The 16,950-nt window shown below is 43.1% G+C and overlaps 1 protein-coding gene across 1 annotated transcript; it reads left to right on the top strand.

Annotated features, from left to right (window-relative positions):
- The first annotated feature begins 242 nt into the window (after window positions 1-242).
- MRPL23 (mitochondrial ribosomal protein L23) lies at window positions 243-12,329 on the top strand. The gene is made up of 5 exons (XM_056493971.1): window positions 243-1,616; window positions 1,746-1,868; window positions 2,479-2,561; window positions 4,204-4,277; window positions 11,968-12,329. The coding sequence occupies exons 1-5, from the start codon at window positions 1,591-1,593 to the stop codon at window positions 12,130-12,132; spliced, it is 471 nt and encodes a 156-aa protein (XP_056349946.1). The 5' UTR covers window positions 243-1,590; the 3' UTR covers window positions 12,133-12,329.
- Window positions 12,330-16,950: the final 4,621 nt, after the last annotated feature.

The following is a 16,950-nucleotide window of genomic DNA, read 5'->3' as shown; positions in this document are numbered from 1 at the left end:
TCCAAACCCTTACTTAATATCCTTTGATCTGTCTCTACAAGGGGGAATAGGCTCAGTATGATCAGCAAAGACTCAGGCTTGGGGGCCTGTTTTAAGCCATCCTACAGCAGATACCAAGAGCTGACTGTTCTCAGGGAGCTCATAATCTGGCTGCCAAATGTAGTTGAAATTTACTTCAAAGTTCGAGTGATGAAGTGAATCAAAGAATGGGGAATAAAGGAACAAATCTCCAGAAGTGGTAGTTTTCAGCACATAGCTTTTATTAAATGCAGATAAATGCAATAGAGAATGATTCATTGAAACATGACATTAAAATAGTTATTGAGGCTGTTAGCCTGCATACAATATTAAAGTCCAGCACTGAAGTGTGAATTACTTGGTTAATTCAATGTAGATGTCAAAACTTAAGTGGCTGTTACTAAATTTAAGGTGGGTGTCTTTGCCAACCCTTGAACTGCCCTGGTAGAGGGAATCCATCGGAGTCTCTCCCATGTTTCCAAACTCCTGTGTCTGGTGCCTGTCTGCCCACTCTGGCTCTCTGTTGGCAAATGCTGAGGTGTCATGGAGTCATGGGTGGTTTAGGTGTGAAGAAGCCTGAAAGATCATACAGCTCCAACTCCCTTGCCATGGGTGGGAACACCTCTCACTCGACCAGGTTCCTCATAACCATCCAACCTGCACTTGAACACTCCCAGGGATGGGGCATCCACAACGTCTCCAGTGCCTCACCATCCTCCCAGTATAGAATTCCATCCCAGATCTAATCTAAGCCTGCCCTCTCTCAGTTTAAAACAATTGTCCCTTGTCCTGACACGGGATACCTTGGTAAAAAGTCTGCCTTTCTTATAAGCCCCCTTCCACACTGACAGGTCACAGTCAGGTCTCCAAGGTGCCTTCCCTTTTCCTGGCTGCACAGCCCCAGCCCTCGGCCTGCCCTCACAAGGGACGGGTCCCGGCCCTTCCGCCCCTCCTCGGGACCCGACCCGTGTCTGTGCTGGGCCTCAGCAGCGTGCAGGGCAGCAGAGAGCCGGGACAGGGCCCAGCGAAGGCAGACAGCACTGCAGCATCCCACGTAATCACAGAATTGTTAGGGTTGGGAGGGACCTCTGGAGGTTGTTCAGTCCAGCCCCGTGCTGAGGCAGTGTCATCCAGAGCAGGTGACACTGGAATGTGTTCAGTAGCTCCAGGCAGTGAGATTCTGCATTGTCCCTTGGCCAGCCTGTTCCAGTGCCCTGCCACTCTCAGCATAAAGATGTTCTTCCTCGTGTTGAGGTGGAACTTCTTGTGTTTCGGTTTACAGCCATCGCTCCTTGAGAAGCGCGCTGACAAGAGGCTGGCACCATCCTCTTGGAGTGATGAGATCCCCTCTGAGTCTTCCCTTCTCCAGACAGGCCCAGCTCCCGCAGTCTGTGCTCTTAGGAGAGATGCTGCAGAGCCCTCCTCGTGTCCCTCTCTGGTAGTTCCTTGTCCTTCCCTCACGGAGGAGCCCCGGGCCGGGCACGGCGCTGCGGCTGCTCGGGCCCTCCGAGCCGGCAGGGGGCGCCGCCGCCCCCGGAGCCGCTCTGGCCCCTCACTGCCGCGGGCTCGGCCATGGCGGCGGGCGCCAGGAGGGCCGTGTGAGCCGGGCTGGGCTGAGCCGGGCTGGGCTGGGCTGGGCTGGGCTGGGCTGGGATGGCGGGATGGGGCGCGGTGGGCAGCGGGGTGGGGGGCCCGGTCGGTCAGTGAGCGGCGGCGTGTCCCCGCAGGTACCCGCTGTTCCAGAGGGGCGGCCCGCAGCTGCGGATCTTCCGTCCCAACTTCTTCATGCTGCTGGTGCGGCCCGGCGTGCCCCAGCCCGAGGACACCGTGCAGTTCCGCGTCTCCATGGAGTGAGTGCGGCACGGCACGGCACGGCACGGGGCTCCGGCAAGGGAAGGGAAGGGAAAGGGAATTCTGCATCGGGCAGTTCTTGCAGGAGGCGGCGAGGGCACTGATTTAATGAGAGCTCCTCTCCCCTGGTGTTAGTGAGGCTCAGCCTTCCCTGGGACGGGCTTGGGAAGAAGGAAGTGCTTATGAATGTGATCCAGAGTAAGCAAGGTGGTGTCCAGTTATTTGTCAGGACTCTTTCAGCCTGACCAGTTTGCTGGTGCACTTTAGAGCCCATAAGATTGTGGCAGGTTCTGGTAAGATCACCAGCTCCTACTCACAATAAAGAAAGACATCTCAGGTTGGGCAGTGAGAAAGCCTGCTGAACACAGAATATACCTGGCATTTTGAGAGTTGAGACTACAGAGGATAAAGTATTTGACAATTGTTACAGTTTATGGATCATAAAACACTGTAGCAGTGTGTGGTCTAGGTTGAGTTTATACTTTATGTCTTGGTTAAAGCAAGAAGACGACGTATTTATTCCACAGTATCAACCATTCTGTAGTTAATTTTATTTAAATATTTACCTTCTTTTTCTTTCTTTCCCCAAAATGTTTTTTCATTGCCTAGAATGACAAAATTGGATATCAGGAATTACCTTGAAAAAATATACAATGTGCCAGTAGCTGCTGTGAGGACCAGGATACAGTATGGTAAGTGCAGCTGAGTAATGCAATGGGATGAATTCAGCATCCCTGGACAGCCAGAGTAGAATTACCTTTCAAAGGTCTGTCAGATTTCAGCAGACTTTGGTTGCAGTGGTTCCAGGTGCTTAGCTGGTGATGTCTCCATAGCTGTTTATTCATCCCTTCAAAGGAACATGCACCACCTCATATTTGAGGGCTGTGATTAAATTATGATGTAAGTTTCACTCTAAAAAGAAAAATCTGAATTTAAAAACAGTAACCTTGCTTGTGCTTTTGTAGTTGATGGTGTTTCTCCATGAAGACCAGTGGGTATCTCCCTTCAGAAGGAACTGCTTCGTGTGTTTTAATACAAGTAGTAATTAAACTTAAATTCAACTGTAGCCTTCATTTGAAAAATGAGCTGGGATTAGCTTGTATGCACACACAGGAGGTGTTACGGTCTAACAAAAGGCAAAGTTTGTAGAGCAAAGAAAAATACTCTGTTGAACCAGTAGATAATCAGAAAAACATCTTGACAAGCTTTCAGGTTTTTATCACCTGTTGTTACCAGATTTCTGCTACAGACTTGAGTGTTTCCACTTGTGGTATTTCTCTCCTGTCCACCCCCTAGAAACAAAACCAACAACAACAGAAAACCACCCAAATGCCCACCAAAATTTAAAAAAAAACCAAGAGAAAAATGTTCCTAGTTTAACTTATACTGAACTCTGACTTGGAGGCAGAGGGACTCATCTCTAACTGAAATAAGAGAGATTTAGATAATATCACCTTTACATATGAATGCTTCCTTCCCCAGAGCTTCTGTGACTACAGTTTGGATGCAGTCAGCAATATTTTTCTTTTTTTTTTTATTGTTATTTTACATTTTTGATTACCAGAGAGTGTAATTATTGAGTGGAGAGTGACTTGGTTAGGACACCCTAAGTTAAGAAAAAACCTGGAAGTATTGGTAATACGCTTGTGTGAAAACTAGAATTAAATTAAGTCTTAAATACCAAACACATATAGTTCCAAACAGCACTGAGAAACAGTCATGCTTGTCCTTATAACCATTTTGTCTGTCACTGCTAATTTTAGGTGATGGTATATAGTCAGGAATGAAAGAGAGTTAGAATGCCTAATAATCTGGGAGCTTTAATGTCTGCCTAACAATGAAGAGGGTAAGCTGTACTTCCCACTTCAGTTTTGACCAGCATAGTTGGAGGAGGCCGAGGTGCTTTAGTTTGGATGTGGAATGTAATATCCTGGTGTACAAACAGTAGATCCAGCTCATCAGCTGAATCAGCTGTCAAGTTTAAGGCTATTTAGTGGTCATTTTCTCCTGAAGCTGTGGATGTTGGGAGGGCAGTTCATCACTCCTGATGCCCACTTGGGAGACTTTTCTCCTTGCCTCTTTGCATACTTTGTGTGTGAAGGCACAATGGCATCAGGCTGATGATGCTGTGGTTCCCTGCTTGTAAACAAGAAGAGCAGTGTCCACCAGTTTCAGTACACTTTAATAATTGTGTTGCTGTGCTGGTGATGAAGGAAGAGTATTCCTCTTAACAATAAATCAGAGATAGCCAAGTCCCTCCTTCAGCTTGGCATTGCTTTGGAGAACTCAGAAGCCCTGGGAAGTAAAAAGGTGGGATTCTCTTCATTTCTGCAGGTGCAAACAACAAGAGGAATCACAGGAATCAGAGAGTGAAGAAGCCAGATTACAAGGTCGCCTATGTACAGCTGGTGAGTTGAGTTAATGTGGATGCTTGTGAGGAAGGAGGAAGGTACTGTTAACCAGCCAAGCTGAAAGTCATGGCCAGTGAGTTCTCCTGGTTGGCTGAGTATTTCTGCCAATCCTTTAATAGTGACAGATTCTTTAGCACATTCCAGAATGAAATGAAATTTAAATGACTTGGTCTGAGGATCAAATTCAAACACATGGTTAGTTTTTAAGTGCTGAGTTGGTTTGAGGTCTGTCTGTAGGTTGTGGGCTGATGTCATAGGGTTCTGCTTTGCCAGAGTTTCATGCTGACCCTGTACTCTGTGTGCTGGAAGGTTCACGACTTGTGTGGTTGATTGCTGAAATGTCCAGTAAGTGAAAGAATATATTGTGAGGGCAGGGAACTTCTTATTAAAGGTCTTTGAATTTCAGAGAAGACTAAGGCTTATTCCTTGGAGAGCCTTTAGTCATGTCTAAACAAGCATGCTTTGTGGCTGAACTGGACTCTGAAACATACATTGGTTGCCCAGTGGAAAAGGAGCTTCATGTTCTTGTAAATTTCTTTCATAACAGGACCATATTATAGTTTGAACTTCTGTTGGGATTACCTGTCTTTATGCAAAAAAGAAGTGCAACCAGTGACAGAAAACCCCTTCACATACCAAAATGACATTAAAGGGATGGTATTTATGGTTGTAAAACCGTAAGCTCAAAATTGCAGTTGGCAACACAACTTCACTGTTAGTCTGTCTTGGGACAAGGATTCAGTGTTGAGGGAGCACTCTCTGATCTTAGGGACTGTTTAAAACTTCATATGGACTTGGGGTCAAACTCAAAAGGCACAAACAATGGGAAATCTGATTTTTAATATTTTAAAGTTTAAATGTGCTTAGTAGTTTGTTTTTTTTTTTTTTTTCCTAAGCCCCTTTCTGGGAAGGGGAGTAGAAAGAAAAGTGAGGACCAAGTGTTTTTCTAGACAGCCCTTACCTAATTTAAAAGAATAGCATAAAGTGCAATGTTACTAAAAGCTAATAGAGTTGTATTTAGATGAGGAATAACTTTGATTTACTCTGCTGAAGTTAAAGGCAACCTCATCTCTGTGAGGATTTTACATTGCTGTGGCTAAAACACAGATTCCTTTTTCAAGGAAGAGTCTCTTGCTTTGGTGAGCAAATTCACCCTCCTGGATTTTCTGTGCTAGGTTTTTGTTTGCTGGACAGCAGGACTGTATATTAGGAAGTGAATGCTTGGATTGATGATGCTGTATCTCACAAGCTGCTTTCTCTGGGTGTTGTTCCTTTTAAGAGGTGGTTGAAGGCACTTTCCATTGCCACAGCCCCCTCCTAGTGACTTCCTTGTTTTTAGAAACTTATTTCCCAAGACTGAAGCAGACATGGGTCTCTAGTGAACTGTAGTCAGTTCTCAAATTTTATTTCACTGTAGTGCAGTCTTGTATCCTGTGTCTGCTGAGGTGAGGAGTCTGCAACCATAGATACTCACAGGGAAGGAGTGGGAAGCAGAATGCTGCTGCTCTGTTGGAGCAAGATGTTTAAGGCAGTGCCTTTGTGCATTTTCACATTCAGCCTCTCAACCTAGAATAGTTGCCGTAGCCTTAAGGGTTGGTGAGCCCAGGTGTGGAGATTTACCTAAATTAGCTTGGTATTGCAGGCAGGTGTACAGGAGTAGTTTGGTTGTTCCTCCAGCCTCCCATTTTGTCTTCTGGGCAATGCACGGAGCCCTGTTGCACTGGGCTGAGGTCCCATGTACATGGGACAGCAAGAGTCCCTTATTGCCTTACACTGTAGTTACCATAGTAAGTTCTTAAACAATGCCATGTTTTTCATCTCTTCCATGAACAGGGTCAGAGAGGGAATCCTGACTATTTGCTAAGCTCCTGCCAGTGAAGCTTGGTCTCTGTGTTTTTTCCTCACCTCATTCCTGGTCTCTTTGGTCTATTTTTTTCCTATTGTTGTTGTGGTCTGTTAATTCCATTAACATTTAGGTTTCTTTGTTCCTCCCCCTTTCTCTTTTTACTTTTGTTTGTTGCTTTTCATCACTAGCTCTGATGTCTCAGACAATGACCTCCCAGCTCTGTGTTCACACCAGCTTGAAACAGTGGGTGAAGCCAGAAACCCAGTGTCATTTTTGAATCTAAAGGATTTGCCTTCGTTCTCATTCATGGTGTGATCAGGCCATTAGAGGCCCCATGCAGTCCATTGTTAATATCTGCCTAATTTAGGAAAGTCTTTGGTAACCACTGTAAAATCCTTATTTTCATAAGAATTAGTTTGCATCTGCCGTGAGTCAGAGTAGCTGGGCTTTCCCACCATTTTTACCAGCTGTGTTTTCTCTCATTAATCCAGTTTCAAGTTAAAACTGCTTATGACTGGAAAAATACGGATGCGTTTTTGGAAAGTCTTGGGTTGATCTTTCTGTTGCCCACTAGGTGGAAGTATTGCTCTTTCCAGAGTGACTTTGCAGCTGTGGTGCAGTTTACCTGAATGAAATTGAGTTTATTCTCATGAGCAGTTATGTTTCCCTGCTTCATAAAGCATCACCTTGTGTGTCCCAGTGCAACACAAGTGTCTCAAAGGTGGAAGGTGTATGAAGTCATAGTCAACATGCCCTTAGGTGTCAGACTAGTGCCCCAGCTGTTCCACATGTAAGAATTGTTGTCCTTTCTTTTCCAAATACTATTTCTTGGAGATTCAGAGCTGTTTACTTTATTCTCAGGCGGTAACTGGACAAATACGTGATCTGTCCAAGCATAATATTTTCACACTAAAAAAATACCTCAAATCATAGAAGGCTGTGGATCAACAATATCTTGCCATTCCAGAGCCTGCTTGCCTTTTTTCCCCTTTTGGAATGTGGTAAGAAAGGTTTGAGTTGGAGACTTGTGGCCCAGTGTATCAAATGCTACTTTTCTACACTGTTCTATTTTTTAAATTAAACCCAAGTTTTATATCTTTGCAAACTAGATAAATGTAATACAGCAGCTTTTCTCCTTATTTCAATACAGCTGTAATTATTATAACGAAAAGAAGAAAAAAGAAGAAAGCCAGTGGGAAACTTTGCAGTTGCATTAACATCAGGGAAATTAAAAAAAAACAACAACATCCCCTCCTTCTCCTCCTTCAGTGTTCTCACTGGTTTAGCTTAACAGGTGTTAGTACCCGTGGGAGCACAACTGTAGACAAGCCTCTGGAATCCAGACCTATTTTTAATTAAACATGTTTTGAGAAATCTAGTGGAGATGGCTGTAAAAAGGAGTCTGACCTTGTCAGCGTTAGGACTAACACCTATTTAGCTGCTTGAATTATGGCACCGGTGGGAACGTTTTTGCAAATGGTTTCTCCTCAACTCTTGTTTAGAGTACCCTGTACACTCACAGTAATTAACCTATTTGCACATCAGATGTGACTGCAGTTTTCTTTTGAATTTCGAGGAAACTTGGATGATGCACATGCAGTGTTGTTCCTGAGTGGATTTTTGAAGTTGCTTTCTGTGCTGTTTTGCCACACATCTTAGCATCAGCTGTTACCACTGCAGTAGTAGTAGAGAATTGTTCAAATGCACTGGGTTATTAAACTTAGCTGCATTTGCTGCTACTGCTGGACTGAATCCCGTGCTTTTGGGAGTCCAACATTTTTGTAGTTAATGATACGATAAACATCACTTTTCTGTTAATTCTGAAGGACAGTAGTAAGTGCTTCAATTATCCAAATAACCAGAAGATCTTAGAGTTGTTTACATGATTGGTGTTTGCTGCGCAATAATATCTGTGCTGATCATTCCTAAACTTTTCAGGGAATTCAAAGGTCAGAGAAGTATAAGTGAATTTGTGCTGGATAATCCTTCCAGCAGTTTTCTGACGTGAGGCTCAGCAGTGGAAAGGCCAGCACTTGACTCCGTAGGCCTAATTACGGTCATTTAACCTCCCATTAAAGTGAATGGAGGCAATTTGTATCACTCCTGTGATAACTCCTTAGACAGACTCCGAGAGCAAGGTGTGTTGTGTTTCACCCTTTCTTAGGACAAAGGCTCGAAATCTAAAGGGAAAATAAATGTAAATGTTTGATGCTTAGGTCACTTTTTATTGTGAAGGATGTTAATAACATTTAACAAATGAATCCTCATAAGACATTGTATATAATTCACTTTTACTTTTGAGTAATGCTGAATTGAGGATTAGGGTTGTCCAGGAGTAGAAGTTTAATGGGTACTGTTTTTGTTATCTGAACACTGGACCACACACCTCACTTGTGCATAACCACAGAATTTGTAGGAAAAAGGAGAGTCTCTGTGAAGACCCCAAACCGAGAACAATAGTGTGTAAAATCAACATGTTGCATTTATTTTTTGAAGTGTTCAATGCCACCTCTCTGATCTACTTTGTTTAGGGCTTTTTGATTTTTTTTATTAGTATTGTAAGGCTTTGCTTGAGAGCGAGGTGAACACATGGTGGTAGAGCTTACCCTGACAAATTCCAGAGTATCAGGGGATCACTTCACTTTGGTGAAAAAGATCTTTTGCTATCAGTGCACCACCCAGTTCCATGACAGACTGAATTATCCAAGAAAAATTACTTTTTTTCCAGTGTCTATCTTTTTTACAGTATTTTCTTTTAGCAGAGCAATGTTGAGTTGAAAGGCGGTGTTACCTTCTCCCCCTTTCTCTGCTAAGGTAATCATGCTCGCAGTTCTAAAGCAGAAGCAAGTTCTAGCCTTTTTAGAGGTCACTTCATATTATGAGATTTCAGTAATTCAGCTGTTAAAGGGATAAACAGCTTGCAAAAGGTAAAACTGTGAACAAATACAAGGTTTTCAAGTAAGCCAGAATCTTCCTTTCCGGTTGGATATGCCAGCACTTCATGTTCTAGCAGTTTGTAAACCAGATAAACCCTGATGAACTTGGTAAAAATTGTTGCTTTATTGCAGTGAGGATTTCATTCTGAGGATGCATTTATCATATGGTTGTCAGATGGTTGCTGTATAGAAGGAAAAACTTTTGTAAAGAACTTTTAAATAAAAAGCATCACTGCGTAAAGGAATGACAATCCTTCTGTTCCTTTGCTAGGGATTTTTTTAAGGAGGTGGCATATGAGCTTGAACCTCAGTATTCTCTAGCATTATGTGGAAGATGCACTGAGTGTAAATATGCCTGGACAGACTCACAATCCTTTATGTAAGTTGATGCCCTTTGGTAATTTTGAAATACCCAAGATACAGGCTTCTTCTGAAAACTAGCTACTGAGCATGCACAACAGCTATTTTTCATACAGCTTTCATCACTCCAGAGCCTTACAGTGCAGTATTACTGCAGAGTATTGTTACTTAAGATTTATCAACCTTCAGTTCTCAGGGTGTAATGTCTTGGCTGTTTCAAATCGTGTTTGGCTGCCAGCCAAAATCAGAATTTCTTCACAAAACAAGAGCTGGAAAGAGCCAACTTGTCTGTGCTGATTTTGATTTATTAAAAGACTCCAGATACAGATTGACATTTTCAGCTCAATATTTGACTTCCACCAGCCTTGAAATGGGAACTGTGAGCACTTTGATAAACAGCTTAAAGGTTTGTCTGGTTTTGCTACAGCCTCTGTGTGTATATTTTTTGTTTTCTTCCCTCTTTTAAAAATAATAACTGTTTTGCAATGCTTAGTGAATTACCGTGGTTGTTGTTAGTATGCTTTAGGGACAGCTTTCCTTCATTCTCCAATGAGGGAAATGCATTGGTCCTGGAAGCATACCAGAAGGAAAGTGCTGCATAACAAGAACAGTCCCTTACTACACTGTTACCAATATAAATAGTTCTCAGATTTTCAGTGGAGGTGGTGTGCCTACCATGTCAGCCTGAGTTGTTTTCTGACTTGTTTAACTAAAATGGCTTCCCCTCCAGGGCAGACAGGTCTTCAGCATGGGCCCTGTTTGTTCTGTAGGTACTGCAGGGCTGAGTGACCTACCCACAGTGCAGTTAAAACATAGCAATTTTTTGTAATATTAGCAAATTTCTTTCCAAATGCTTCAGTGTGCTAAAATCCTGGGCAGTGCTTGGCCTCAAGGGTGCTTGTTGCTGATCCTACTACAGGAAGAGGTTCAGTAGGCTGCAGCTTTGGGCTTGCTCAAGGACCCTGGTAAGGCCAGTTTCTGTGCCATAAAAGAACACTGTGCTTTAGCTGTCAAAGGAGAGCTATTATGAGGATACCTCTTGGTAATTTAAATGTACAAAAGAGCTGAAACCCCAGAGTGCACACCAGTGGAAAGGAAAACTCTGATATGTTCCAGTTGAGCTTATCCAGGCTAGAATCAAGGAAAAAGCAATGTACACAGCAGCTCCCTTGTTGTTTTTGTAGTATGGTCAGGCTCTTAGGAAACCCCCAAGAAGTATGCACTGCAAAAACAACCAGAGAATTGCTGGGTAGAGTTGGTATTTTGTAGATTCCTGTCTGGATAATCTCATCTGGGATAAGTCATGGCTTTTTCTCTCCAAAGCATATGAGGTTTAGGTTTTTTCATACCTGTTATTTACCAGGTTGACTGTATATGATTAAATAAAATGTAGCAGACATTCAGCTGGGTCAGGAACATGGTGATGGTTCTGTTTGGTTTATTTATGTCATATTTCTGATCCCAAAATGCAGAATGGGTATGCTGGGGAAAGCTCCTTTTGTGGAACCATTTCATAACTGAGCCTCTTGTTTGGTTATATTTACTGCATAAATTTAGTGACTGGCTGATCTGAAAAAAAGCCAAACCCACCTGTTTTCATCTGAAGCAGTTAAATACTTTTTTTGAGATTTCTGTATGCAGAATGCTGCCAAAGAAGTTTATGTATGGTAATGTTTGTAAGTGTTTTGTAGAGTCATTTTAGGGTTATGGGTGACCAGTTACAAGTTTTAATATGCAAGGTCCCATATAGAATGGAAGGGCTGATGCTGTTAAGTTTAATGAAGTTGTGCTTAGAGCAAACACCATTAAAAGTAAGTAGGTAATGTTAATGGGATAGTACATTTCCACAGAAAAATGGTTTCCTGCTGTTAGATAAAAACCAGAGACCAAGCAAATGTTTATTTTCCAAGTGGGAGACACAGATCTGATGATGATGTTTCACTAAAATGACTTGTCTGTTAGGCAGAATGACTGATGCAGATGTAATTACTTTAATCTCATTAGTGATATATTAGACAGATTGTTCCCACTGTAATTGTTTTACACCATAGTCTTTATGTCTGTTGATAAGAGACCTCTGATATCTGTTATTCTGTATTCCCACATTACACCCTACAATAACAGCTGCTAGGACTGCTCTCTCTTATCCTTAGCTGAATCTAAACAACTACAACCACTACTCATATCCTGAGTGTTAACATAATGAATGCCTGCTCCACTGTGTATTTCCCTGGTGGTGTTACTTTAACAAAATCACTTATTACGCTCATCTTGCTTTTACTGTATGACTCACACATCATCTCTGAGCTGGTTCAAAGTCTTTGAAGAGATGTCCATCTCCTGATAATGCATCTGTAAAAAAAAAAAAAAAGTCAGTATCTTAAGTAGCACACATGTATCTTGGGGACATGGGTGGAAAGAGATTTTGGGAGATCACGAGGTACCATTCTGCACTAGCTGAAAATTCAGGGTGGTCTTTTACCCGAAGATGATAGCTACTGCAGAAAGTCTGGAATGTCTCTCTGACCATTTGTTTTCTCTTTAGGGCCAAGGACAAACCTTTCAGTTTCCCAACCTATTTCCAGAGAAAGAACAAGATGCAGAAACTCGCTCTTTCGATGACTTCAGGGATAAATTTATGGAGAAAGAGAAGCAGAAGCAGGAAGGTGACCCCAGACGAGGTGGAGTCCCTGATTGGTTTGGACTTTGATGCAACAAGTCAGCTGCCTTCCTTTAGGCTCAGAGGGATTTTGATTAGCACAACTTGCACTCTTCTTTTCTCGTAATTACCGAATGTTTATTCTTGGGCAGCCCTTGCTAGTGTGCCTTTTTTCTGGCTGTTTGTGCATGCCGACAACAAAACAGTCCTGAAGAAATAAAAAGGAAAAATAAATCTGACTGCAGCAATTCTTTTCTGTGAACTTGTGGACTGTTTCTAAAATGTGGAATTTCTTGTTGTCAGTTCTTACTATGTCATTGTGCATATCTTTTTAATGCTGCTGTGGGTTGTTTAGTAGAAATAGGGTATTTAATTTCTTGGGTACTTGCAATTTGTATTGTCTAGAATGTATAAAAGTCAAGATAGGTTAGCCAGAGGTGGACATGAAAGTGTAGAAAACTGGACTATAGGCTCAGGATATAGGGTTCCCTTATTGTCACTTTGTCCTGCTATCCTATTGCCTTTCTTGCAGTGACCCCTCCTTTCCTGGATGTGATCTTATTGTAGTCTTGTAACAGTTATGTGGCATGTTGGGGACAGGGTTTATAGGGCCGGTTTGTGACTGGGCACATAGGTGTTTGATCCCTTTAAGCATCAAGGAGCAGACAAAGGTGGTGCACATCTCTGTGTGCTGTTGTGTGGTGAAGGTGTCCTCTGTGACCAGCCTGCCTTCGGAATGTTTACTGGCACTGTTTTGCTGGTGTTCCTTCCCCTCTCCACAGCTACCTTGCAGTGCTGGCAAGTGTCCTGTGTGGGTACAGTTTTATTGGCATAGAAATGTTTCTGCCAGTGTAGCCTGTTTTGTACTGAGGACTAATAAAAAGACTTTTTTTCTGGTGTAGCTCCTTCTTCCAAGTTCCTGATGCCAGGGCAGCGGTAGAACTTTTCTAGGCCTTCTGGGCTGCCACGTTCAGTGTTTTCATTTCTTGGCTTTGTGGCTGTTTCTCCTCGCTCTGATGAGGATATTTCCTCTTTTCCTTTGTGGAGTAATGTGCTCTGCTGTTGTGTCAGAAATAGTGGGGGAAAAGGAGGGCTAGGAAGGACTTCACAGATGGAGAAGGTATTTCTGCAGACTGTTTGCTAGAACACAGTACATGCAGGGTTAAATGCGTAGCCAATGTTTCCCTGGCTTTTGCATTCTGCCACTTGGAGCAATTGGCAGGGTAGTGAATGAGCCTATGCCTTCAATGCTTCTACCCGGGTGCTCTCCTTTCTTGTTCTGTGTCTGAACTTCTTGTTTGGACAGCTAGCAAGATGTTTACAAGGAAACAGCTGTTCTCCAGAGAGTCAATCCAAGTAGGATTTTACGCACCCCCTTCTGTTCATTAGTCACCTCTTACTCCCTGCTACTTCCCTTGTGCATGACAGTCCACCTCCTTCTGTGGTTTGTTGCTGACACCCCCCTCTTTGTCCACTTTCCAAGGGGGATTGTGTATGATCTAAGTTAGCTGGTACTTAAACAGAGAGATGCTCTTAGAGAGGAGGGAGATAAGGGAGGATTTGCTACTCTCAGCCTGCCAGTAGAGTTGCAATTGTAGATGTGGAAAAATACTGACTTCACTGAAAACAGTTCATATGTCTAGCATATCTGCAAAGGCAACATTTCCAGAGTTTTGTAGTGACATGTGAAACTCTAGGTTAAATCAGGAGCTGGCCTGCAGATTTAAAGTAGGGTGACTCAGTTTGTCTGGTGCAAGTGTCTCTCTGCTGTTCACAGCCTCCTCCTCCCCCCTGCTTTGTTTAATACATTTTTGTAAAGGTGCTGTTTTTCAAAATCACAGATCAGTATGGAGATGACCTATACTGCAACTTGGGCTATGTTCCTTCAATATAATATTATGGAATTTGCTATTTTTTCTTCACTGTCCTTTTGTGTTTATCTTCAATGTAGGTAACTCCATCTTTCTCACCATGGTGAAGATGGAAAGAGCTCATCTAGGGCTGCCATATGTCTTCCTAACTGGTTGGTCAGCCTTGAGTAAACAGTCAGGTATGTTAGCTCTGGATAGATGAGGTTGCCTTAGGTGTAACAGCAAAGATAAATTTAACCATCACCCTCTGCCTTCCCTGTTAATGGTCAGGAGATGTTGGAGTTGCCAGCTTCTGTACTGGCATTGAAGACTCAAGATGAGTGAAATTTATTTGCAGGCCCATATGTGCTCTAGGCTCAGTGAGTATCAAAAACACCTGTGCAGGTCTACCATGCTTTGCTACTCTCTTGATTTCTCCATGGGCAATTAATTTCCAGCTCATGTTCAAGGCAAGTTTCTATCTAGAGTGGCACAAAAGGGAAGAAACAGAGATGCAGATACATCCATATCTCTATGCAATTGCTGTAACCAAATTCTGGCAGATACTCAAGCTGCATAAGAGAGCAATCATGTAATCCTATAGAAGGGTTTGAGTTGGAAGAGACCTAAAAGATCACCTAGTTCCAAGCCACTGTTACTGGGCAGGGACTCATTCCTCAATGTTACCAGCCACCTCTAAAACAGAAAAAGAGAAAAGAGTCCCTGACCCACCAGTATTTTGCTTTAATAGTCCTGATTGCTGTGGAAGTGGGATTAAAAACATCTCGAATCTTTTCCCAGATCCTTGTTGAGCAGTGCTTCTGAGGAAGTGCTAGTGGTTGATATGATCTGGTTCTTCAGTACTTCACAAATCTCATCCCCCAAGCTGTGCAGGTGGGCTAAAAGATAGCAGGGAATACTTTAATACAAAGGCACAGATTATATCAGATGTACCAGAGAGAAGTACAGCAAACAAGTGCTGAAACTAGGACAGGGAGACTCAGAGTCTTTTCTGAGTTGTGTTCAATGTACTGTGCTCCTTCCAGCACATCCTGCTGTATGTTTTGGGTTATGTAAAGTGTCAGCAGCTCCTGTGAAGTCACATCTAGCCCTGCTGTCCGAGGTGTTGAGCTATCCTTGGCTATGTCAGCAGCCATACCTGTGGGCCAAGGATATGGATGTACACATGAACAGCTTCTCCAAGGAGCAGAGCAATGACTTGGTTGAGGAGACTGATGTTCACTGTGGTGCAGGAGAAGCCACGTCCTGCACTTGGCGTGCACAGCTCTGCAGCTGCTGCTTTCTCTGACGTGCAAGGGAGATGCTGAACGCAGTTTCTTTCCTCGCTGAACGTGTGCAGCCCCCCAAAGAGAGTAACAGTGCTGGAACAGCTAGTGGATGTGCAGTTGGCTGTGCTGGCCAGTCTGGTGGAGAAAGGCATCTGGCTGTGCAATACCATCCAGCTGTCCCAGCAATACCAGGATACTTCAGAGAGAACATGCAATTGCTTCTGGTTTCTTTGAAACAAACCAAAATGAATTGCAGAGACAGTGCAGAGGTGACTATCTAAGTGACTCCCCTAACATTACACCTTAGGAATGAGTTTTGTGTTGTAGGTGTTGTTCTGGTGGTCACTAGGGACAGGTTCCTGCAGATAATGAAGTTTACTGAGTCTTGTAACCGTTTGTCATCACCTGAGCCTTGCAATGAGACCTCAGAGCCTGTGTTACCCAGACTGTAGTCATATATATATATATATATATATATATATATATATATATATATATATATATAGTCATAGAATGGTTTGGATTGGAAGGGACCTTTAAAAATCATTTAGTCATCAACCTTGTGATGAACAGGGATGTCTTCAACTAGATCAGGTTGTTCAGAGCACCGTCTAACCTGTCCTTGAATGTTTCTAGGAATGGGGCATCCACCACTTCTCTGGGAAACCTCTTCCAGTGTTTCACTATCCACATGGTGGGAATCTTCTTCCTTATATCTAATCTACACTGACCCTCTTTTACCTTCAAACCATTATCCCTGGTCCTATTGGAACAGACCCTGCTAAAGAAATCTATCCCCATCTTTCTTCTAGGCCCCCTTTCAATACTAGAAGACTGCAGTGAGGTCTCCACAAGTTGACTCCAGGCTGAACAACCCCAACTCTCTCAGCCTTTCCTCATGGGACAGGTGTTCCATCCCTCTAATCTCTTCATGCCCCAATTCAAGAGCAGGGCCTTGCACCTGGCCTTGCTGAATCTCACAGGATTCCCACTTTTTGATCTTGTCCATGTCCCTCTGAATGACATCCAGTCCCTCAGGTGTGTCAGTGCATCACTTGGCTCCCATACTGGGACCTCCAAATTATGCACTGGGTGACTGAAAAATGTATTCAATGATTTGATCTACTCTTGACCTACTGCCATTAGCAGTGCTGAATGAATGAAGCAGTAGGAAAATTTGGCTTACTTTATCCAATGTGGATTTGCTGTGGAAAATATCTTAATGGCTGGGGAATTCCTGCTCCTTCCAGGTTATCCCAAGGACATCAAAACTGGGGTTTTTATTTTGGGAGAACTATTTTACTTACTTGAATTTTCAGGCTGTAGGACAGGCTATTGACTATTCTTCAGCTCAGGCATGTTTGTGGAAGGGCTCACAGAGAGTAGTGAGGGTTGGAGAGAGGATGCCTGCTCAGTGTGTGCACCAGGGCAAGGTACACAAAGCAAATGCTATTTTTCCTGGGAGGAGTGAAAACTGTAAAACCGTTATCTTGACAATGCTGCTTTCTCCTGAAGTAGAGTTCAAGGACTGCTCAGAGTCCAATTTAAAGCAGTTGTCTGAGAATGGCTTTTGGGTGGCTTGTGTGCCAAGGCTCATAGGTACCACAGCTAAAAAGAAGCATTGTGATAATCCCTTTTGACCTCCTGAATGACACACACCATAAAATTTCATGCTGCACTTTCTGTGCATAGGCCAGAAGCTTGTGGTTTAATGTTACCTGGAATAGATT

The sequence above is a fragment of the Oenanthe melanoleuca genome, chromosome 5 (genome assembly GCF_029582105.1).
Source record: "Oenanthe melanoleuca isolate GR-GAL-2019-014 chromosome 5, OMel1.0, whole genome shotgun sequence".
Lineage (NCBI taxonomy): Eukaryota > Metazoa > Chordata > Aves > Passeriformes > Muscicapidae > Oenanthe > Oenanthe melanoleuca.
Note: the sequence above shows the minus strand (reverse complement) of the source record. Positions and strands in the feature narration are given on the sequence as shown.